The sequence below is a fragment of the Pongo abelii genome, chromosome 2 (genome assembly GCF_028885655.2).
Source record: "Pongo abelii isolate AG06213 chromosome 2, NHGRI_mPonAbe1-v2.0_pri, whole genome shotgun sequence".
Taxonomy (NCBI): Eukaryota; Metazoa; Chordata; class Mammalia; order Primates; family Hominidae; genus Pongo; species Pongo abelii.
The window spans coordinates 185,429,561-185,447,991 of NC_085928.1; the positions used below are offsets into that span (position 1 = coordinate 185,429,561).

The 18,431-nt window shown below is 35.3% G+C and overlaps 1 protein-coding gene across 14 annotated transcripts in view; it reads left to right on the plus strand.

The window, feature by feature from the left end:
* Positions 1–18,431, plus strand: part of NAALADL2 (N-acetylated alpha-linked acidic dipeptidase like 2) — a 1,370,084-nt gene that overhangs the window by 1,013,167 nt on the left and 338,486 nt on the right. For all 14 annotated transcript variants that reach the window (XM_063722339.1, XM_063722336.1, XM_063722335.1 and 11 more), the window contains one exon: positions 6,181–6,324. In XM_063722339.1, the coding sequence (XP_063578409.1) occupies positions 6,181–6,324 (144 nt within the window). The remainder of the gene's footprint in view (positions 1–6,180; positions 6,325–18,431) is intronic.

The window sequence follows — 18,431 nt, forward strand, 5'->3', positions numbered from 1 at the left end:
TGTCATTTTATAAACTATATAAATTACACTATAAAAAATATACCATGGGCTCTCCATATCCAGGTGTTTCACATCCATGGATTCAACTAACTGCAGATTGAAAGTATTTGGGAAAAAAAAATCCCACAAAGTTCCAAAAAGCAAAACTTGAATTTTCTCCGTGATGAGTACTATGTTGAATTCCTGTGAATTCAGTGATATGTAGGCATTGTATTAGGTATTATGAGTAATTTAGAAATGCTTTAAAGTATATAAGAAAATGTGGATAGGTTATATGAAAATACTAGGCCAATTTATTTAAGGGACTTGAGCATATGCAGAATTTGGTATCCACAAGGGCTCTCAGAACCGATTGCTGGCAGGTACCAGAGGACAACTACGTAATGATTTAGGCCAGTGCTGATCTAGTGTGCATACAAATCACCTGGGGATCTTGATAGACTGCAGATTCTGATTCAGAAGGCCTGGGGTGGGGGTTGGGGTGGGACCTGGGATTCTGCATTCCTAGTAAGTCCCAGTTCTTGCAGATGCTGCTTGTCTGAGGACTACACATTGAATAGGAAGGAACTATGCAACATTGAGTGAGTAGCAAGGATCTCATGTTCACACACACACACACACACACACAAATGAGGTGCACAGGGTTGAGTTATGTGTACTCCTAAATTCTGAAGTTGTGTTATTCTTCTCATTCACCATCATCATTAAAACATACTAGGCCCCTCTTCTATTTAACCAGCACATTTTTATCTTATCTAACCTCTCAGTGCTTTCATCTCAGTATGTGAGATTTCTAATCTCTGAAGGTTTATCTTCCCTGATGCTGTTTGGGTAATTGGCACTTGTATACACTGACTTTTCTTTATTTTTATTTTTATTTTTTTTATTTTTTTGAGACGGAGTCTCACTCTGTCGCCCAGATTGGAGTGCAGTGGCGCGATCTCAGCTCACTGCAACCTCCGCCTCCGGAATTCAAGCGATTGTCCTGCCTCAGCCTCCTCCTGAGTAGCTGAGACTACAGGTGCATACCACCTAATGCCCAGCTAATTTTTGTAATTTCAGTAGAGACGGGGTTTCACCATGTTGGCCAGGCTGTTCTCAATCTCCTGACCTCAGGTGATCCACCCTTCTCGACCTCTCAAAGTGCTGGGATTACAGGCGTGAGCCACCACGCCTGGCAAACACTGACTTTTCAATTAGGTTTCAATCTTGTCACACATATCAAAAAATAATATATATATATACTAGTTACTAACAGAGCATATTTTCTTTACACAGCCAACCAGATGAGATTGAAGTGGGCATCAACAGTTTGAAAAAGCATGTAAAAGAATTAAGGGTGTACAATTAGAACACATCTTACTTATTTTAATGCTAATTTCTTCTAAATTTCACCCACAGTAACTTTGGCTCTAGGTCTCTAAACTAATATACTATTTTTATTTCAGTAGTGAAGACACTTTGGTGTCACCTTGGTAGAGATGACAATAGTATCGTAGTGAAATTATTTATTTGTAACATTTCAAACAGTGAGTCAATGATGGAGTCAGACTTAGGACTTTGTTTATCCAATTTTCTCATTATACTATGCACATGTAGCATTGAATCAGGGATTGAATTATTGATGTAATGGGTCTGTTTGAGTCTTTATCTGGATTACAAAGATTGCATAACGTGAACAGAGAATTAGCTAGCTACTAAAATAAAAGTTGGTCCCCCTCAGTCTTTATGAAGCATAAACAAGGTATAGAGTATGATATAAATGCTGCAATCTAAAAGTTAAAATGCTAAAATGTAGTGTCACAGTCTTTTTTGTATGGTATCCTTTCTTTCGAGGCACATAATCCATTTAATTTTCATCTCATATCTAATGGATTCTTATAGTTCATAAATATGCTTTAAAATATCACTGAATAAAAATAGTACATGTGTTTAGCTTTGTTCAAAACCTCTTAATAATGTAAGAAAATAAAACTCTTCTTTCAGCTCTTCTTCAATAGACATAAGTTTTTTTAAAAAATAACTTCTGTCTATAATTTAATCTTAGTGTCCTGTAAAGTCCTGCTTTTAGTATCTACTCTCAGAAGTGAACTGTTTGTCAAATTTCCATTAAGCTGAAGGTAAAAAACAAATGAGGCACTTACTGTAGATATTTCAAAACTAATGCAAGTCTATTAGTCATGCAGCACAAAAAAATCAAAGATTTGGGTATGTTCAATTATGGTTTCGGGTTCACTCATATTTAACATTTAAATGCATTGCTTCGTAAGCTTAATAGAGCATTCTAGAGAAAAATGGAATGCAGTTATTGATTTTTTTATTAACATAAATATATCTTAAAGATGGTTTTATTTATTTAAAGACTTTTTATCTACAAAAGTTAATTTTAGGGCAAGGATAATCAGCGAATTGTTAGGGATAGATGGGTTTTGAAAGTTTATTTAATATGTCTGCTGGGGGAGAGTATTAGTTAGCCAGGGAGAAAGCATAACTATATAGCAAGCATGGAATTATAATTTATTCTTCAATTGTACCCCAGCTCAATTTTGTCAGGACTCAGAAAACCATTAAGACATAGGCATTAAGATTATTTTTCAAACAATTGTTGATTCTTTTTTCTACCATTAATTATTGAACTCCTGTTATGTACCTGACAAGGTGCTAGGCATTGTGTATCATACAATGATGTAAGTGACTTGGTGCTTGCTTTCAAGAATTTATAGTTCAGAGGGAATAAACAAAGTGATTTTACATAGTGATAATGTTGACTGAAAATAGCAAGTGTTGCAAAAAAGGTGCAGATGTAGCACACAGAGCTGAGGGTGCCAGAGAAAGCTTCACGTAGAAGATGACTTGTAAGTTGGGCTTTGAAGGAACTGAGTACTTTAGACGCATGTGATGCATGAGAAAAACAAGTGAAGTAAGAGGAATGGCTTAACCAAAAACATGGAGGATGTGGTTCATGGAGTATGTAAGGGTGTAGCTTAAGATTTTGCTTAAGATATATGAAGAAAACTGATAGGAAATAATATTGAAGTATAAGATTTGGGATTGTCAAGGGCCTTGAATGGCAAGCTAAAGAGTTTGGTGTTTGAATTGGGGAGAGATGCAATCATACAGCATCTTAAGAAGTTTCCGCAATCATGAAACCTTCAAAATGAGAGACAGCACATTGTGCGTCAATATTATTTCATTATCTCATGCACATTAAAAGCTCCAAATGTAATGGCTGAGAGAGAAAACACATACTGGGAAAACCAGATGGCTATCCCAGCGTTTCCCAGCTAGTTTGTACAGACATTGTCTATGCTTTGAAACATGAGTCAATTTGTCCTCAAGTGCAGCCTGGAGCAGTAGGAGACTTGAGGCTCATCACTTTTGGCTGAGAGCAGCCTCCTATGATCTGAAAACCCCTTTGGTTTACCTCAGTAGGTTGTACAACTATTAGCATCTTCTACATAAATTATGCAAGGCCTGGTACCTTGGCATGCCACCTGTGCAGTCTCACAGAGTCCCCTCTCCAAAGGTCCCCACACTTGATTTAATGCTCTCCTATTGCCATATTGAAATTCTTCATACTTTTTAAACAAGAGGTCCCACATTGTCATTTCACTGTGGGTCCTGCAAATTATATAGCCACTTGTGGTTCCATGAATATGAAAACTGTTGGGAAATAATGACCTACACTGTGGTCCGAATGCACTGTTACATATATCTATATAAGGGAGCAATGAAATTATGAGGCCAGCACTGCTCTTATATAACAAAATGGATTCTAAGCTTAAATCTTAATTATTTTTTTCTTCAAAGCGATGACTTCCACGGCTGCCATAGGCCTAAGCTAAATATAATATTTTAGCCTTGTGGTCTTCCAGATGATAAATTAAGGAAACACTCCTGTAACATATTTTCTTATTTATAATCGACCTCCTCCTGTAGCCTGGATACCAGTATCATCGAGCGCTGCACCCTCTGAAGTCACATCAAATTAAATTCTGAGAAAAATCGTTAGCAATTATTTTCCCTAATAAAAGTTCTGAAAAATATAGCACTGCATTTGAAAACATCACCGGCTGCCTGATAGAGTCATTCTGTTGTGTATTTCCTTTTCTGAGTCAGTAAAAATATATAAACTGAATAAGTTTTCGTTATTTCCTTAAGCATAGTTTGTTCTCTCCATTATCTCTATTCTATTCGTGTAGTTTTTTGTACTTGTGTTATTATAACTGTTTTATTTTTATTTTTTATTTTTTGAAGCTATAGGTGCATTTAGTTCATGTAAATAGTCAAAGATTTCTACAAGCTTAATTTATAAAAATGTCACCTTCTCCTCCTCTACCCTGTGTCTCTTCTCTCCTCTCTTTAACTCCCCAGGGCAAATATGTAATTGTTTTTAACATCTTTAGTAGTTACTTACCTTTTATATTTACCTTCCTTCTGCTCAGTTATGTGTTGGTGTTTGTTTTTCAGTTTTATCCATTATACATTATATTGACTTACCACTTTGAGAGACAGAGACTTAACTTTCATAAGTATTCATGTACATCACTGCCTGACTTTTTCCCTTTTCTCCTTTTTGCTAAAAAGGATCATTTTTGTGTTAAATCAACAGTCATTATTTATATTATTATGACTATGTAAATATTATACATATTGTTCAATGATTAAATTTCTTCTTGCACAACTTTTGGTCCCTTTAAGCTAATAGTTGTCTCCCTTTATAGGTTTTTGTTCTTCTTTATAGCTAGACACTCTTCAAACTCTCACACTCTGATCTTACTGTAAATATTCTCTCAATATGTTAGCACACATCTGGTATTCTCATTAATCTGGTCTTCCTAGAGACCTCCCTCCCCAGCTCTGCTGACCACCTGCCATCATCCTCACTAGGTCTGCTGCCGAGGGGCCAACCTAGGGTTGCCCTTGGCTGAGATCTCTTACTTAAGGATGACAAAATTAAGTTGATTTGAAGTCCTGTATATGACTGGGATTTATTGACTGATAAGTTTCAATGGAGGATGTTGTGGGTGAGTTGTTTCTTTTATTAATTGACCTATTTTTGGTATTTTTAGATATTTTCTGTTGATCTCATATTTGCTAAGAGCGAATCTTCTATTGCCCTACCTGGAGAGAAGGTTTCTATATGCCAAAAGAGAAAACATCTGAGGAGTCCTGGCAATCACGACACCTTTTTTTTTTTTTTTTTTTTTTGTGACTGAGTCTCGCTCTGTCACCCAGGCTGGAGTGCAGGTTGCGTGGCCTTGATTCACTGCAACTTTTGCCTCCGAGTTCAAGCTATTCTCCTGCCTCAGCCTCCCAAGTAGCTGAGATTACAGGTATGCACCACCATACCCAGCTAATTTTTATACTTTTATTAGACACGAGGTTTCATCTTGTTGGCCAGGCTGGTCTTGAAATCCTGACCTCAAGTGATCCTCCCACCTTGGCCTCCCAAAGTGCTGGGATTACAGGCATGAACCACCATGCCTGCCCGACACCATCCTCTTTTAAGTGTGATGTTGCTCACTGTATTTGGTGTCTCCCTGTTCACTCTCTCACTCTCAGTTTTCTGCTAAAATGAGGAAGGAACAGGCACCCGCACTGGCTGGGTGCGTGAGGATTCCAGAGGACAAGCCACTTCACAATCAAAATTTCATCAAATCCTCCTGTTTCTGGTCTCTTTTGCAGCCCTACTTTAATAGGTACCTGGTGTTGACAGTTTCTAACCCTTTCTTTGTTCGGTGGTACAAACAACATTCTCAGCTTCCCTACTAAGAACTTAGGTTTTAGATTTCCCCCTCAGGTCTTACATCACTGACACTTACATATCTGCTTTCCAACTAGAATCTTATTACTGTCTATTCTCCTGGCCCCTGTACATTTATGCTTTTTCATTCTTTTGTCATCATTTTAGTGGAGTTTTATGGGACAGTGGAGGTAAGTGCATATGTGCAATCTGCCATCTTTAACTAGGATATGTCATTGTATTTGGACTAAATTTTTATTAAGTATCTCAAATAATGTTAATAAGTAAACAAGGTATAACTAAGGAGTAGATAAACAAGTGAATGAATATAAACTTACCAGTCATAATTTAAATACTTATTACAGATAACTTTTACTTAAGTGTTATAAATTTCTGTTTACTGAGGATTATCTTCCTTTGTCTTTTGAATACAGATGGAAGTTTTAGACAAAGCCGATCAAACCTCACCTCTCTGTTAGTGCAGCCCATCTCTGCATCCCTCGTTGCAAAACTGATCTCTTCGCCAAAAGCTAGAACCAAAAATGATGCCTGTAGCCCTCTAGAGCTTCCAAATAATGGTAAAGTATTTAATGTCGTTCTCTGTATTTTACAATTTTTGTAAAGACCATGATCATTTTTAATCTCTAAATTGATGTATGTAGGATTATTCTTTTCAAAACCATTGACTTTTGATGACGTGAGCATTATTTTCTTCTGTGGCTCTTTAGCAGCATGTTTGGGAAGTAATTTTGATAAAGACTGAGAGTTGACCAAAATGAGAGATTAGAAAAAGAAACCATTTTGAACTGCTACAAAGAAAAGTAGCGTTATAAATAAAGCATCTTTGTACATTCATGAAAATCTGCTTAACATAGCTTCCCGGTTTCAGCTTCAGCAGTCTCATTGCCTGCCAAGATTCAGTGGATAGCAGGCAACTATCTGGGGTATGAAGTCTTTTAGTATAAAGCATTAAAGCCTAATTCCTGCAATTGACTAAAAAATCCCTCTGCCTATACGCATCATCGCCCGAGAGATGCTTCCTGTACTGCAGTGCAGTTTGTCAGGCCTTGTTGGACCACGTAGGATGAAACTGAAGTAGTTAAGCTACCTGTGGTGGGATGAAAGCCCTGGGCTGCATCTTATTCCTGCCTCCAGCCTCAGCATTAGGGTTCTAAAGAAAAGACTCTCTTTACAATTTGTTAAATTTGTATCTATTTGCTAGGAACTACAACTTGTGGGTTCTTTTTTGTGTCCAGACCTCTGGGCTCAATAGTCATGTTTTATCTCAACTGTTTTTCTCTTGACAACAAAAGCATACAAAAAAGAAAATATGTTGAAGAAATATGTACAAAAAAAATCTGAATACATTAAGGATTTCTCTGTTAGGGACGTATGCTTTTCAAAATCCTATAGATTGAGAGCCTCCTAAACTGATTACCAATTAAACAAGGTGGGAAAATTAGAAAACAGTAATCAGCCAATGTCCTCAAAGCAGGAATGAAGAAGCACTCGAGGAGCTTTCTGTTTTGTTTTGTTTTGTTTCTGCCATTTATTCTGAGCCCAACAAATTGATTATGGACTCTATTTGTTAAAATATGTAAACACCACCAAAATAATAGTGTAGTTCTAAGAGGCACTGGACTTGTAAAAGACCATATTTAAGCCCAGATTTAAATAATTAATTAATTCAATACAGAGCCCCCAATACATTCCAGCCACTGTCCTGCCCTCATGGAACTGACAGTCCCCGTGCTAGCTCCATGCTCTCTCCTATGTCACCTCCCACTGGAAACCTCTATGTCTGCAACTACGAAAGATAGCTACACCTTTATCATCTTAAATAGTTGTGAGAATCAAAGTATGATATGTGTATCAATTCTTTTTTAAAATTTTTTTGTGTTATATGTTATGTTACATATTTTTTGAGACAAGGTCTTGCTCTGTCATCAGGGCTAGAGTGCAAGTGGCTTAATCGTAGCTCACTGCAGCCTCAAACTCCTAAGCTGAAGCAATTCTCCTACCTCAGCCTCCCAAGTAGCTAGGACTACAGGTGTGTGCCACCACACTAGACTAATTTAAAAAGTATATATTTTTATAGCCACAGGGTCTCGCTAAGTTGCCCAGGCTGGTCTTGAGCTCCCTAGATCAAGTGGTCCTCCTGTCTCAGCCTCCCAAGTGCTCGGATTATAAGTATGAGCCACCATAACTGGATTAATTGTTTTGTATATTGTAAAATGTTACATAACTATTAAGAAGTATCTTTGTTATCAAATAACTACGTTTTTTTAAAAAATGTGGACATGTCTTACTCTATTGCCCAGGCTGGAGTGCAGTGGCATGATCATGGTTCACTGCAGCCTCAACCCCCTGGGCTCAAGTGATCCTCTTGCTTCAGCCTTCGGAGTAGCTAGGGCTACAGGCACATGACACTACACCCAGCTAACTTTTAAATCTTGTTGTAGAGACAGGATCTTACTATGTTGCCAGGGCTAGTCTCAAATTCCTGGGCTCAAGCAATCCTCCTGCTTGTCTCCCAAAGTGCTGGGATTATAGGCATGAGCCATTGTGCCTGGCCAACATTAATTTTCTTCTTAATATGTAGAATAATGTCCTTGCAAAGCACGATGACACTCTCCAGCTTCATTTCCATGATAAATTAACAACAGGCATGAAGCCTAAAAGAAGAGTTGAGATATACACCCGTGTTAAAGCAAGAAAGATAGGCCTACTTTCTAAGGGATTTTGACATATGAAATTGTTCTCATGGATATTGTTATGTTTTTAGAAAAATTGTTATGTTTTTTAAAAATTCAAAAAGATATATTTAAATCATTGAGAAGACATTTCATGTTATAATGAGTTATTTTTTAAAATACAGAATATACATTTAAATTTTCCACATACTGATTGAGCAGTCTCACTGAGTCTGGTAAATCAGTATTGGAAAATCTAAATATATAATTGTATATTAACGTATAACCCTACATTAAACTGAATTTAATGTAGGATTATAACCCCTTACCCTAATGTTTTGGACAATAATGCTCATAGTTTTTCTGAGATAATTAAGTTTCCTCATAGATACCATAAAATGCATTAATTATTCACAGTGATGTATATCAGGATGGAACATGAAAAGCATACTGAATGAGGTACTATAATTTTTAGCAATAACAGCAATGCTTATTATTTAAGGATTAAAGAAATAATTTAAAACATATTATAATTATAACATATTGTTAAATTTTCTAAGTATAGCCCTGATCTTTAGTGTTGGAAAATCTTCACTCAACAAGTTGGGAATGGGCACATTAAGAATATGTGTGAGAATGCACTAATTATTTATCCTACCCATTTAACTCTTTATGCACACTAAATCAAAATTCTCTAAAATCCAGCCAAAAATGTAATAGAATTTTTCTGCTACCAAATCAAGGACTACATTTAATACCTCTAGTGTTAAAGTGAGTCATTGTTCAAATTTCAGAAATTGAGTCTTGGTCCTGTTTGTCCAGATTTGGATTATCCTTGAACCAATCATCATAATATAGTTGATGCAGTCTGTCAGTAGGCTTGAGTCAACCAGAATCTATTTCTAGGGATATTGCCAAAGCTACTCATAAAATGTTGATGGGAAATGCTGGCAACAGTTCAAAAGGGGAAATTGGCAAATGGATGTTGAGAAAGCAAGTGTAGCTCAAGGATGATACAAGTCTGGCCAAGACTCAGTTTACAAACTTTAAGTAATGACTTGCTTCATCATTAAAAGTCAACAAGAAACCATGTAGCTCTGGGATCTTTCTCTAGCCATCTTGAGACCATGGGAATGCATCCTACCTGAAAATAAAGTCAGCATAGGAAGGGGTCAGATGAGTAAAGGGGAGAGAAAGATAGAAATAGAGATAGAGAGAAGGTGTGGAGAAAGACGGAGAAAGAGAGAGAGAAAAAGAAACCCTTATTTATGTGATTAGAGCCCTAAATAAAGCCTTGTCTGAAGCCAAATCTATTGAACTTTTCATATATATGAGTCAATACATTCCTCCTTTGTTTCAGCCTATTTATATTTGGTTTTTGGTTACTTGCAACTAAAAGCTATCTAACTGATACAAACCATAACACTTAAACTAAACGTAAGAATTAAATGCCTTCAAGCATGAGATAGGCTCAGCAAATTGAAGTGGACAGCTGGGCATTTGTATCGCTGTGAGAACTAAAAAAAAAAAAAGCATGAGGAATGGAAAAAGAATCAGGAGAAAAGTTCTTCCTTAAATAGATTGTTTGCATTGATTAGATAATTGGATACTGACTCCATTTCATTTTGAATGGTCTTTTTCTTTGTAGACCTGACCCATTCATTCAACGTATTGTCGATATTTGTCTTTGAAGTTCAGTCAAAACATGGAAAACTTAATTTTCACATATCAGTCTGAGCTTGTGGTTAAAATTCATGACTATAGTAATTAAAAGGGAAGAAGAAACTTTAAAATCCATTAATGTAATTTAGGGTGAAAAATATAAATGAATCAAGTTAAAAATAAACATTTTAATATATTTGATGATTCACTTATTTTGAAAAAATAATTGTTTACACGTTGCTTAAAACTTATCAGTGATGACAAAGTTTTACCTAAATAAATTTAGATGATGTCTCTTCAAGTAGATATTCAAGTGCTATTATTTCCTTATTTCCTATTATTTCCTTATTTACAATTCTATATTTTTATGAAAATTACTTTTATTATTAAAGTGACATAACGTCTAACTGATCATCTTGTTTATAATTTTTACATATTTCTAATGCATTTTGAAAATCTTCCTAATCTGTTAGTAGTTACTTGAAACAATGCATTACTAGCATTTCTTGAATACAAATTTAAAAACATATATTGAACATATTATCTACAAGTTGTAGTTACACAAATATTCATTGACAAATGGTGCCTTTTAACTTGTCAAGAAATATCTATTAAAAGGAAATGTTAGTACAATTGAATCCAACATTGTGTATTCTTACATATGAAACTAATCAATCTGTTCAGAGCAGCCTTGGAAATGCTACATGTGAGAAGATCCAATACATTATGCTATTCTCATTAAAGAATGTCTTGAGATTCTCTCTCTCTCTCTCTCTTGCTGTGTCTCTCTTTCTCTCCCTCTATCCACCTACCTATCAATTTATATTGATAGGCAATGGAGTAGTATGATCTTATATGACATGGCTTCCTTTAAGTTCCCACATAACAAATGACAAACCTTTTTGGCCACAACAAAACAAAGTATTTTTTAGTAGGCCTTAAAAGAAAAAAAAGAAAGAGAAAACCAAAAACTTGTTTTTGAGCAGAGTGGGCTTTAATAATATTGATTAGGCTTTTCCAATCAACATGGAGGAAAATATTCAGAAGAAATGGGGAAAATTTTAATTTGTGCAGAGAACTTCTATATAGCATGCATATAGATATGATAGCTGCTCTTTATCTGAATAATTCAGGGAGCTAGAACTCTTTAGGAAGAACTGATATGTGTGGAGACAAATGCCAGATCAACTGTCTTCAAGCAGTCAGTTACATAGTGAACCTAGGAGTCTGAGGTAGGAGCTGATAACAGAGTATTCCGTAGAACTAAAGATCAGCATTCATGAGCTGCCAGTCTGAAGTCCTTGGACAAAAGGAAAAAGAGCTTCAGAATTCACTTTGAAGGACTGTTCATCAGGGATCTTAAATGGAGTGAGCATAGGGGGGAAACCTATTGTCCAAAGTCCACAGAAAGTAGTCAATTCTCTGTTTCCTGGGGAGTGCAGGCTGGGCTTACCAAAGGTGACGCAGATCTGACATTCACCCAGAACTTCTCAAGTTTCCAGGATTCTGTCTCAACAGTTTTGATTTTAGAAATGATTCAGCTGGGGTACAGTCTAGAGTTTTTGTTTGTTTGCTAAGACTTAAAGACAACCTGATATGTACACTTGAAAGCAAAATTACTTTAAAAAGTGTTTTCTACTTTTTCAATATTTCTCAATGATTTTACAGCTTCTTATATTCTTAGCATATCATTTTTCAAATACCTGTCACGTTTTACAAATTGTAGAAATTCCAACTAAACTTTGGAGTTTATGTGTGATAAAATCCATTAGTGTACACCCTATCTTTATATTTTTATGTTATGGGCCAACACTGTCATTTACTAAACAAAAACTTGCAGAGATTCCTCACTGCCTTTGTGTTTCTATATTCTGCTATTCCTTGCCAGTATCCAATATTTCTCCTTATTATTCTGTTCAGTATTATCCAAATATGTCTTGCATGTCTGTGTCTCTAAGTTGTAAAGGCTCATTTCCCTGTAAATTCTTAAGGTTCAGTGCAAGTGTTATATTCTCCACCAAAAGCTCTTTAGGGTTTCATTCAAGTTGGACGTAGTCACTCTTTATGACTCTCTCATGCATTTGGCACTTATATGCTATTTGGCATTATGATATGATATTCTTCTGAAGCAGAGCATAAGCAACTGAATTTTCATTAGAATATGTTGTTTCCTCTTTATAATTCAATTATTTGCGGTTTTCTTTATGGTTCAGAGTATCATCAGTGTTCTATGAGTATTGGAAATGAATGTACGCTGCGTAATTGTCTATTCTATACATGCCACTTAGACTAAGTTCCTTAATCAGGTTGTTCAAATATTCTGTATATTATTCATGTTAAAATCTCCTACTGTGAATATAAATTTGTCCATTTTCCCTTGTAGTTAGTCAATTTTCACTTTGTATGTTTTGAGATTATTTCTTCGGTGTTTATAAATTCAAATATATCATCCGGAATAGTTGAACCACTTATCACATGAAGTGATATTCCTTATGTGTAGTAATTCTTGTTTTAAGTTTGAGTATTAATTTTGTAACACTATTTGTATTAGTATCGTTATGCTATGTATTTTTTGCTTTCAACCTTCCTGTAGCTTCCCTTTATATATGTCTCATTAATAGCAAATAATTTCCAATTTAAATGCAATCTTTTAATAGGAGCATTTGGTCCCTTTCATTTAATGTGATTAATATGTGCTTAGGCTTATAGTTTTCATCTTAATTAGGGTTTCTTCTTTGAATCACATATTATTTTCCTTGAGTTTTAGTTTTTCTTTAGATTTAGATGTTTGCCATTAAATTTTTCTCTCTACTATTTACAAGTTATAAATACATTTTGTATTCTTTTATAATTAATCTAAGAAATTACAACTTCTTAGAGATGCCGTGTCCCTGCTCTGCTTAGTGTCAGGTAACTTTCTTTGCAGTCTCTTGGGGGGGAGTGGGGAAGTTCAGAACTTTAGGATTCCTACTTTATAGAGAAAGAATCTTTTTTTAGAACCACCTTCTTCATCCCAGTTTTGGTAAGCCTAGGACTTTGTCTTCTGACCTTTGCATCTCACAAGGCCATCAATATTAAACGATTTTCTTTGTTTACCAAATTCCCTTAGGTTGAAGATAGCCTCATAGTTTTATTTACCTGGGTTCCCATCACAACTTAAATTTTGACCTAGTAAGTTCTTAATTTCTTGCTAATTCTTAGATGCTGTTAACAAGATTTATTTTGTATTTTATTTGGCATTATAAGTTATTATCAGTGAGTAGATTAATCTGATATCCTAGCTCACCATATTTTTAGTAAAGAAAATCTTCTCTTCCTTTCCATCCATTTATTTCCTGGCAGCAAATATGGACTTGGAAAATTGTGTAGATTGATTGGCATATAAATCAGGTTTTCATCAAGAAAAAAAGGATACACTAAAAAATGTGCAATTTAAGAGAATTTAATCAAGTGCTTATGCCCATGGTGTGGACAGGTAAAGCAAAACAGAAAAGGGATACCATTGCTACTGCCTCTAAACCAGGTCTAGTAATTGCTACTACTGTAAACCTGAAAGGGGAAGAAGAGAGAGCAGTTGTAGGAACTGGCAAGTATTTTAGCTATAAGAGAAGAGCTGTGGCTTTCAGTCAAGCAGAGTTGTCACTGCATAAAGTGGACAGCCAGGGAGGGTACTGGAAAATAAATACTCCAGTTTTTCCCTTAACCCAACCTGCTGGCCTCTTGTTGATGCCTTCAATTGGGTAAACTAAACCCGAAGCCAAAGAATAAAAGAACCAGGTAGATGTAGTTCTTAGAGGTACTTCTCCTGGGGTAAGGTTAATGGAGGGTGGCAAATAGATGTGAATGAACAAATAGAAAATATGCAGCAAAGATAGTGCTTCAGGTGATTAGTCTTCTGATTAATTTTATGATTTATGATTTGTGGAAGTGTTTGGTAGACAGATGAGAAAAAATTGTCAATTTTTACATTTCTGAGGGATACAAAGAGAGTAAAAGTTATTTTTTCTCATATTCATATTATTTAAAATATCTTCCTAGTTACATAAATAAATCTTCCTAGTTACATACATAAATCTTCCTAGTTACTAAATAAAAAGAATACAATTTAATTCAACGTTAATTGTTTTTCCAAAAGTATGCAAGCTCACATGAGTAGTTGCACATATGGATGTGAAAATGTGTATGCATGTATTAGACAATCAGGGGATAGCTATATGTACTTGAAAGTTTACAAGTTATGATGACAGAGAATCTAGAAGCAGTTTATATGCAGATTTTCCGGCAAACAGTTGGCATTTAGGAAAGATAGCTGCAGACCACAGCATCTCAATCATCAAAACTGTGCCTCTAGAACAGATTCTAGTCCCCGTGAGGATCAGGAAAATTAAGAAAATGAAAGAACAATCTGGAAGTCCAATCCTAGAAGAAGTTATTTTCTAGAGCCAGGCTGACAAGAAAGGGACTCAAGTATATATAATGGGACAAATATTCAATTAAACTTAGAGACTCTAGAAGAACTAGGCCTAGGAAACTAACAAATGCTTAATTATTGGAACTGAGACTCAGAGTTAGCAGCAAGTGTTATTCTTCACATCTCTCTGAATAAGATTGGAATTTTTTCTAGATACTTGGTATAATTATTCACAATACAGGTGGAAATGAAGCTTTGTTAGTTATCACGGAAGAAGAAGATTGGGAACCAATTAATCTGGCTCTTAATAATTGCAACAAAAATACAAGACAGAATTGTCTCTGGACCATAAAATTGGCAGTAGTTATTTTTCTCTGCACATGATGAAATTAAAGGATAGAGAGAGGCAGCTATTTCATGTCTCTTAGCTCTGACACCCCTCACCCTATTTGAATACAAATGTTCTCTGAGTGGAACACATTTTTATGTCTTGAAATCTTTTAAACTTTACATGTCATAATTAAAGCTGTCATCAAATTTTACATAAAAGGCAGAAATTGGTAAATGTGGGCTGGAAATGTAATTTTTAACTACCAAAACATACACACACACACACACACGCACGCACGCACGCAGCAATTTTTTGAATAATTAACTGCCCCTAAATGTTCTCCAGGAGTTTCTAATTACAACTTTCAACCGTGAATTTTTTTTTATCTTGAAATCAATGTACAGAAAGTTTCAAGAATAAAAGTATTTTTTCCTAACTACTCAAGAGCAAATTACAAACATAGTGAATATCTCTGACTTTGTCAGTGAATTATCTGACAAACAATAACATACTCCTACACAGATGATGCAACCATCACAATCAGAAATTAATCATTGATACATTACTACCAGGCATTCCACAGACTCAATTAAACATTTTTCAATTTTCCCAGTAATATCGTAAATCACAATAAGATCCAAACTAGGCACATGTATCGCACCAAGTTGTCAAATCCTCCATTTCCTTCAACCTGGAAGAGTTTCTGTCTTTTCTTGACTTCCTTTGCTTTGCTACCTTTGAAGATTCCATACCAATTATCTACAGTATTGTCCCTCCAATCTGGGTCTATCTGATGTTTTCTCATGAGGATATTCAGGCTCTGAATCTTTAACAGTAGTACTACAGAGTGAGACTATGTTTTTCCTATTGCATTTTATGAGCTGGTGCATGATATTACCATGTACCAGGGAACAATTTGTTCCCCTGTTTGTAATCAGTTGATGCCATTACTCCCTCCACAATGGATCCAACCTTTGTCACTGTCTAATATGGGCTATTCACCCTACATCAAATGTTCTACCTGCCCCTACCATGGTGTAGTTAACTTCCTTACTCTACTCAGGCTCTAACGAGGTATGTTTTTCAGCTCTTAAAAGCAGATGTCCTTCTCACTCTGCTTCAGTTTGTCCCATCTCTAGTGATGCTACTACCTTTGATCACTTGATTAAGGTGGTGACTGCCAGGTCTCCTTATTGAAGTTAGTTTATAATTTTTTCTTTTATACTCAATAAGCATTTGAAATCATGTAGCATACTGCCCCAAACCCCTGCTATCTTTAGCCACTATTATTTGTGTTCAATGACACTTGTTGCCCAGTCATTTCTATGATGATGCCAATGATGACTTTCCAACTTCCTTTTTTTGTTTTGTTTTTAAGACAGTTTCACTCTGTCACTGCAGTGCAGTGGCACCATTTTAGCTAACTGCAGCCTTGAACTCTTTGGCTCAAATGATCCTCCTGCCTCAGTCTCTGAGTAACTAGGACTAGAAGCATGCACCACCATGTCTGGCTAATTTTTTTTTTTTTTTTTTTTTTTTTGTAGAGACAAGATCTTGCTATGTTGCTCAGGCTGGTCTCAAACTCTTGGCCTCAAAGGATCCTCCCAGAGCTTTAGGATTACAGGCATGAGCCACCACTTCCAGCTGTAATTTTATCGTCTTCACACTTATTAGTTGAAATTTCACTGTAAAGAAGAGATTTTTCCTTTTTTCTATTCATTTCTTAGTATGATTTTTTTAATTTACACACGCCAGTATTGAGTCATTACTTAATTAGGATTTATATTCATAATAGATTCAATAGGTTATAAACCAGTACTATTTGTACCTTGATACTCAAATTGTCAAATGTTAGGCAGTAATAGCAACTTCAGCTGGGTTCTGTGTCCTTTGGCATGTACTCATTATTCTTCATGTATTTCCTTCGTTTTTGGCACCGTAAGACGTACCAAATCATCTTGTACTTTTCCTTTGCCAGCTCTGTTATCAGCCATTTCTCCAAAGACTCTAGGTCCTTTGAGTGGAGAATAGTGTCTAGAAAACCAGATCTGGATTCATCTATTGCTATTAAAGTGTTGCTTCTCTCCATACTACTCAGTGAACAAAACTAGGAAAATATAGTTATATTTTAATATTATATTTGTATGTAAATATATAAAAATATATCTATACACTCAGATTTATATCTGTATTTACTTTTAAATCTATATGCACGGGTGTTATACACACACATACACACAGTTTTGTATATATGTATGTTCTCATGGATATATATAGATATATATATACAATCAACAACATATAGATATGTTCTCATGGTTTTATATATATAAATATATAAATTCATATGTTCTTTTGGTTTTATATATAATGTATAATTAAAATATATTAAATTCATAATTTAAAGATAAATATAATTAAAAATAAATTATATATATATAAACCATGAGAACATATCAATATCGAGTTTTATTTATCTTTCCATGTTTGTAAATCTTTTCTCTAGCAGTTAGAAATCGCCTTCTCATTAAATGGAATATATTTACTTAGGTAATTAGATCCTCTGCATGTAATCAATTGATGCCATTACTCCCTTCACAATGGATCCGACCCTAGGCACTGGTACATACAGGCTATTCACTCTATATCAAATGTTCTGTCTGCCCCTACCACAATGTGGTTAATTTCCCCACTCCACCCAGGCTCTAACACTATATGCTATTCAGCTCTTAAATGCAGATGGCCTTCTCACTTTGCTTCAATGTCTTATCTCATTGCATTATTTCCCTTGGCAGTTGCTTTCCTCCTCATGTTCAGGCCTTCTCACACACTTAGACACTATGTGTCTCACACACACACACACACACACACACACACACGCTTAGACACTATCCCCACCATCCTTGGGCCCTGATATACCATGCTGGACCACAGGCCAAAATAACTAGATCCTGAGGTCCACAACCACCATAAAAGAAAATTAGCACAACGAATACATATACCACTCAAAGTTACCATATTGGAACACATGGTATAAGAATTTAAAATAAGGATTAAACTTAAACTCAAAAAGAGAATAAAATATGTTAGCAATAAAAAACAAAAATCAGAAAACATTTTTAAAAATGACAGGAAATAATAGGTATGGAAAATAAGATAACTGAAGGAAATATAGTAATAGGGTAGGTAGATAGATACAGCCATAGATAGATGTAACTGAAGAATAAATTCAAGAGCTAGAAGATCAGATTGACCTTCTAGATCCAGAGAGGCACAGAAAAGGATAAATAGAGAAATACAAAAGTATGGCTAAAAGATACAATCGATTAAAATGGAGTTCTAGAAACAATATTAGAAGAAGGAAAAAATGGGAGAGAGAAAATGGTCAAAAAAGTAATAATAATTTTTCCAGAAAAAAAGGAAAAAAAAAACACACCTATATATTTTATAGTTAAATTCAAAAAGCACAAAGAGAAAAATTCTAAAAGTTTCTACGGTGAAAAAGGGTCCAACATTAACAGGTGCTACACTAGGAGGAGCCAATCTCTCTAGGTTTTAATTCCACCATCCCTGGGGATTTGGAGGAGG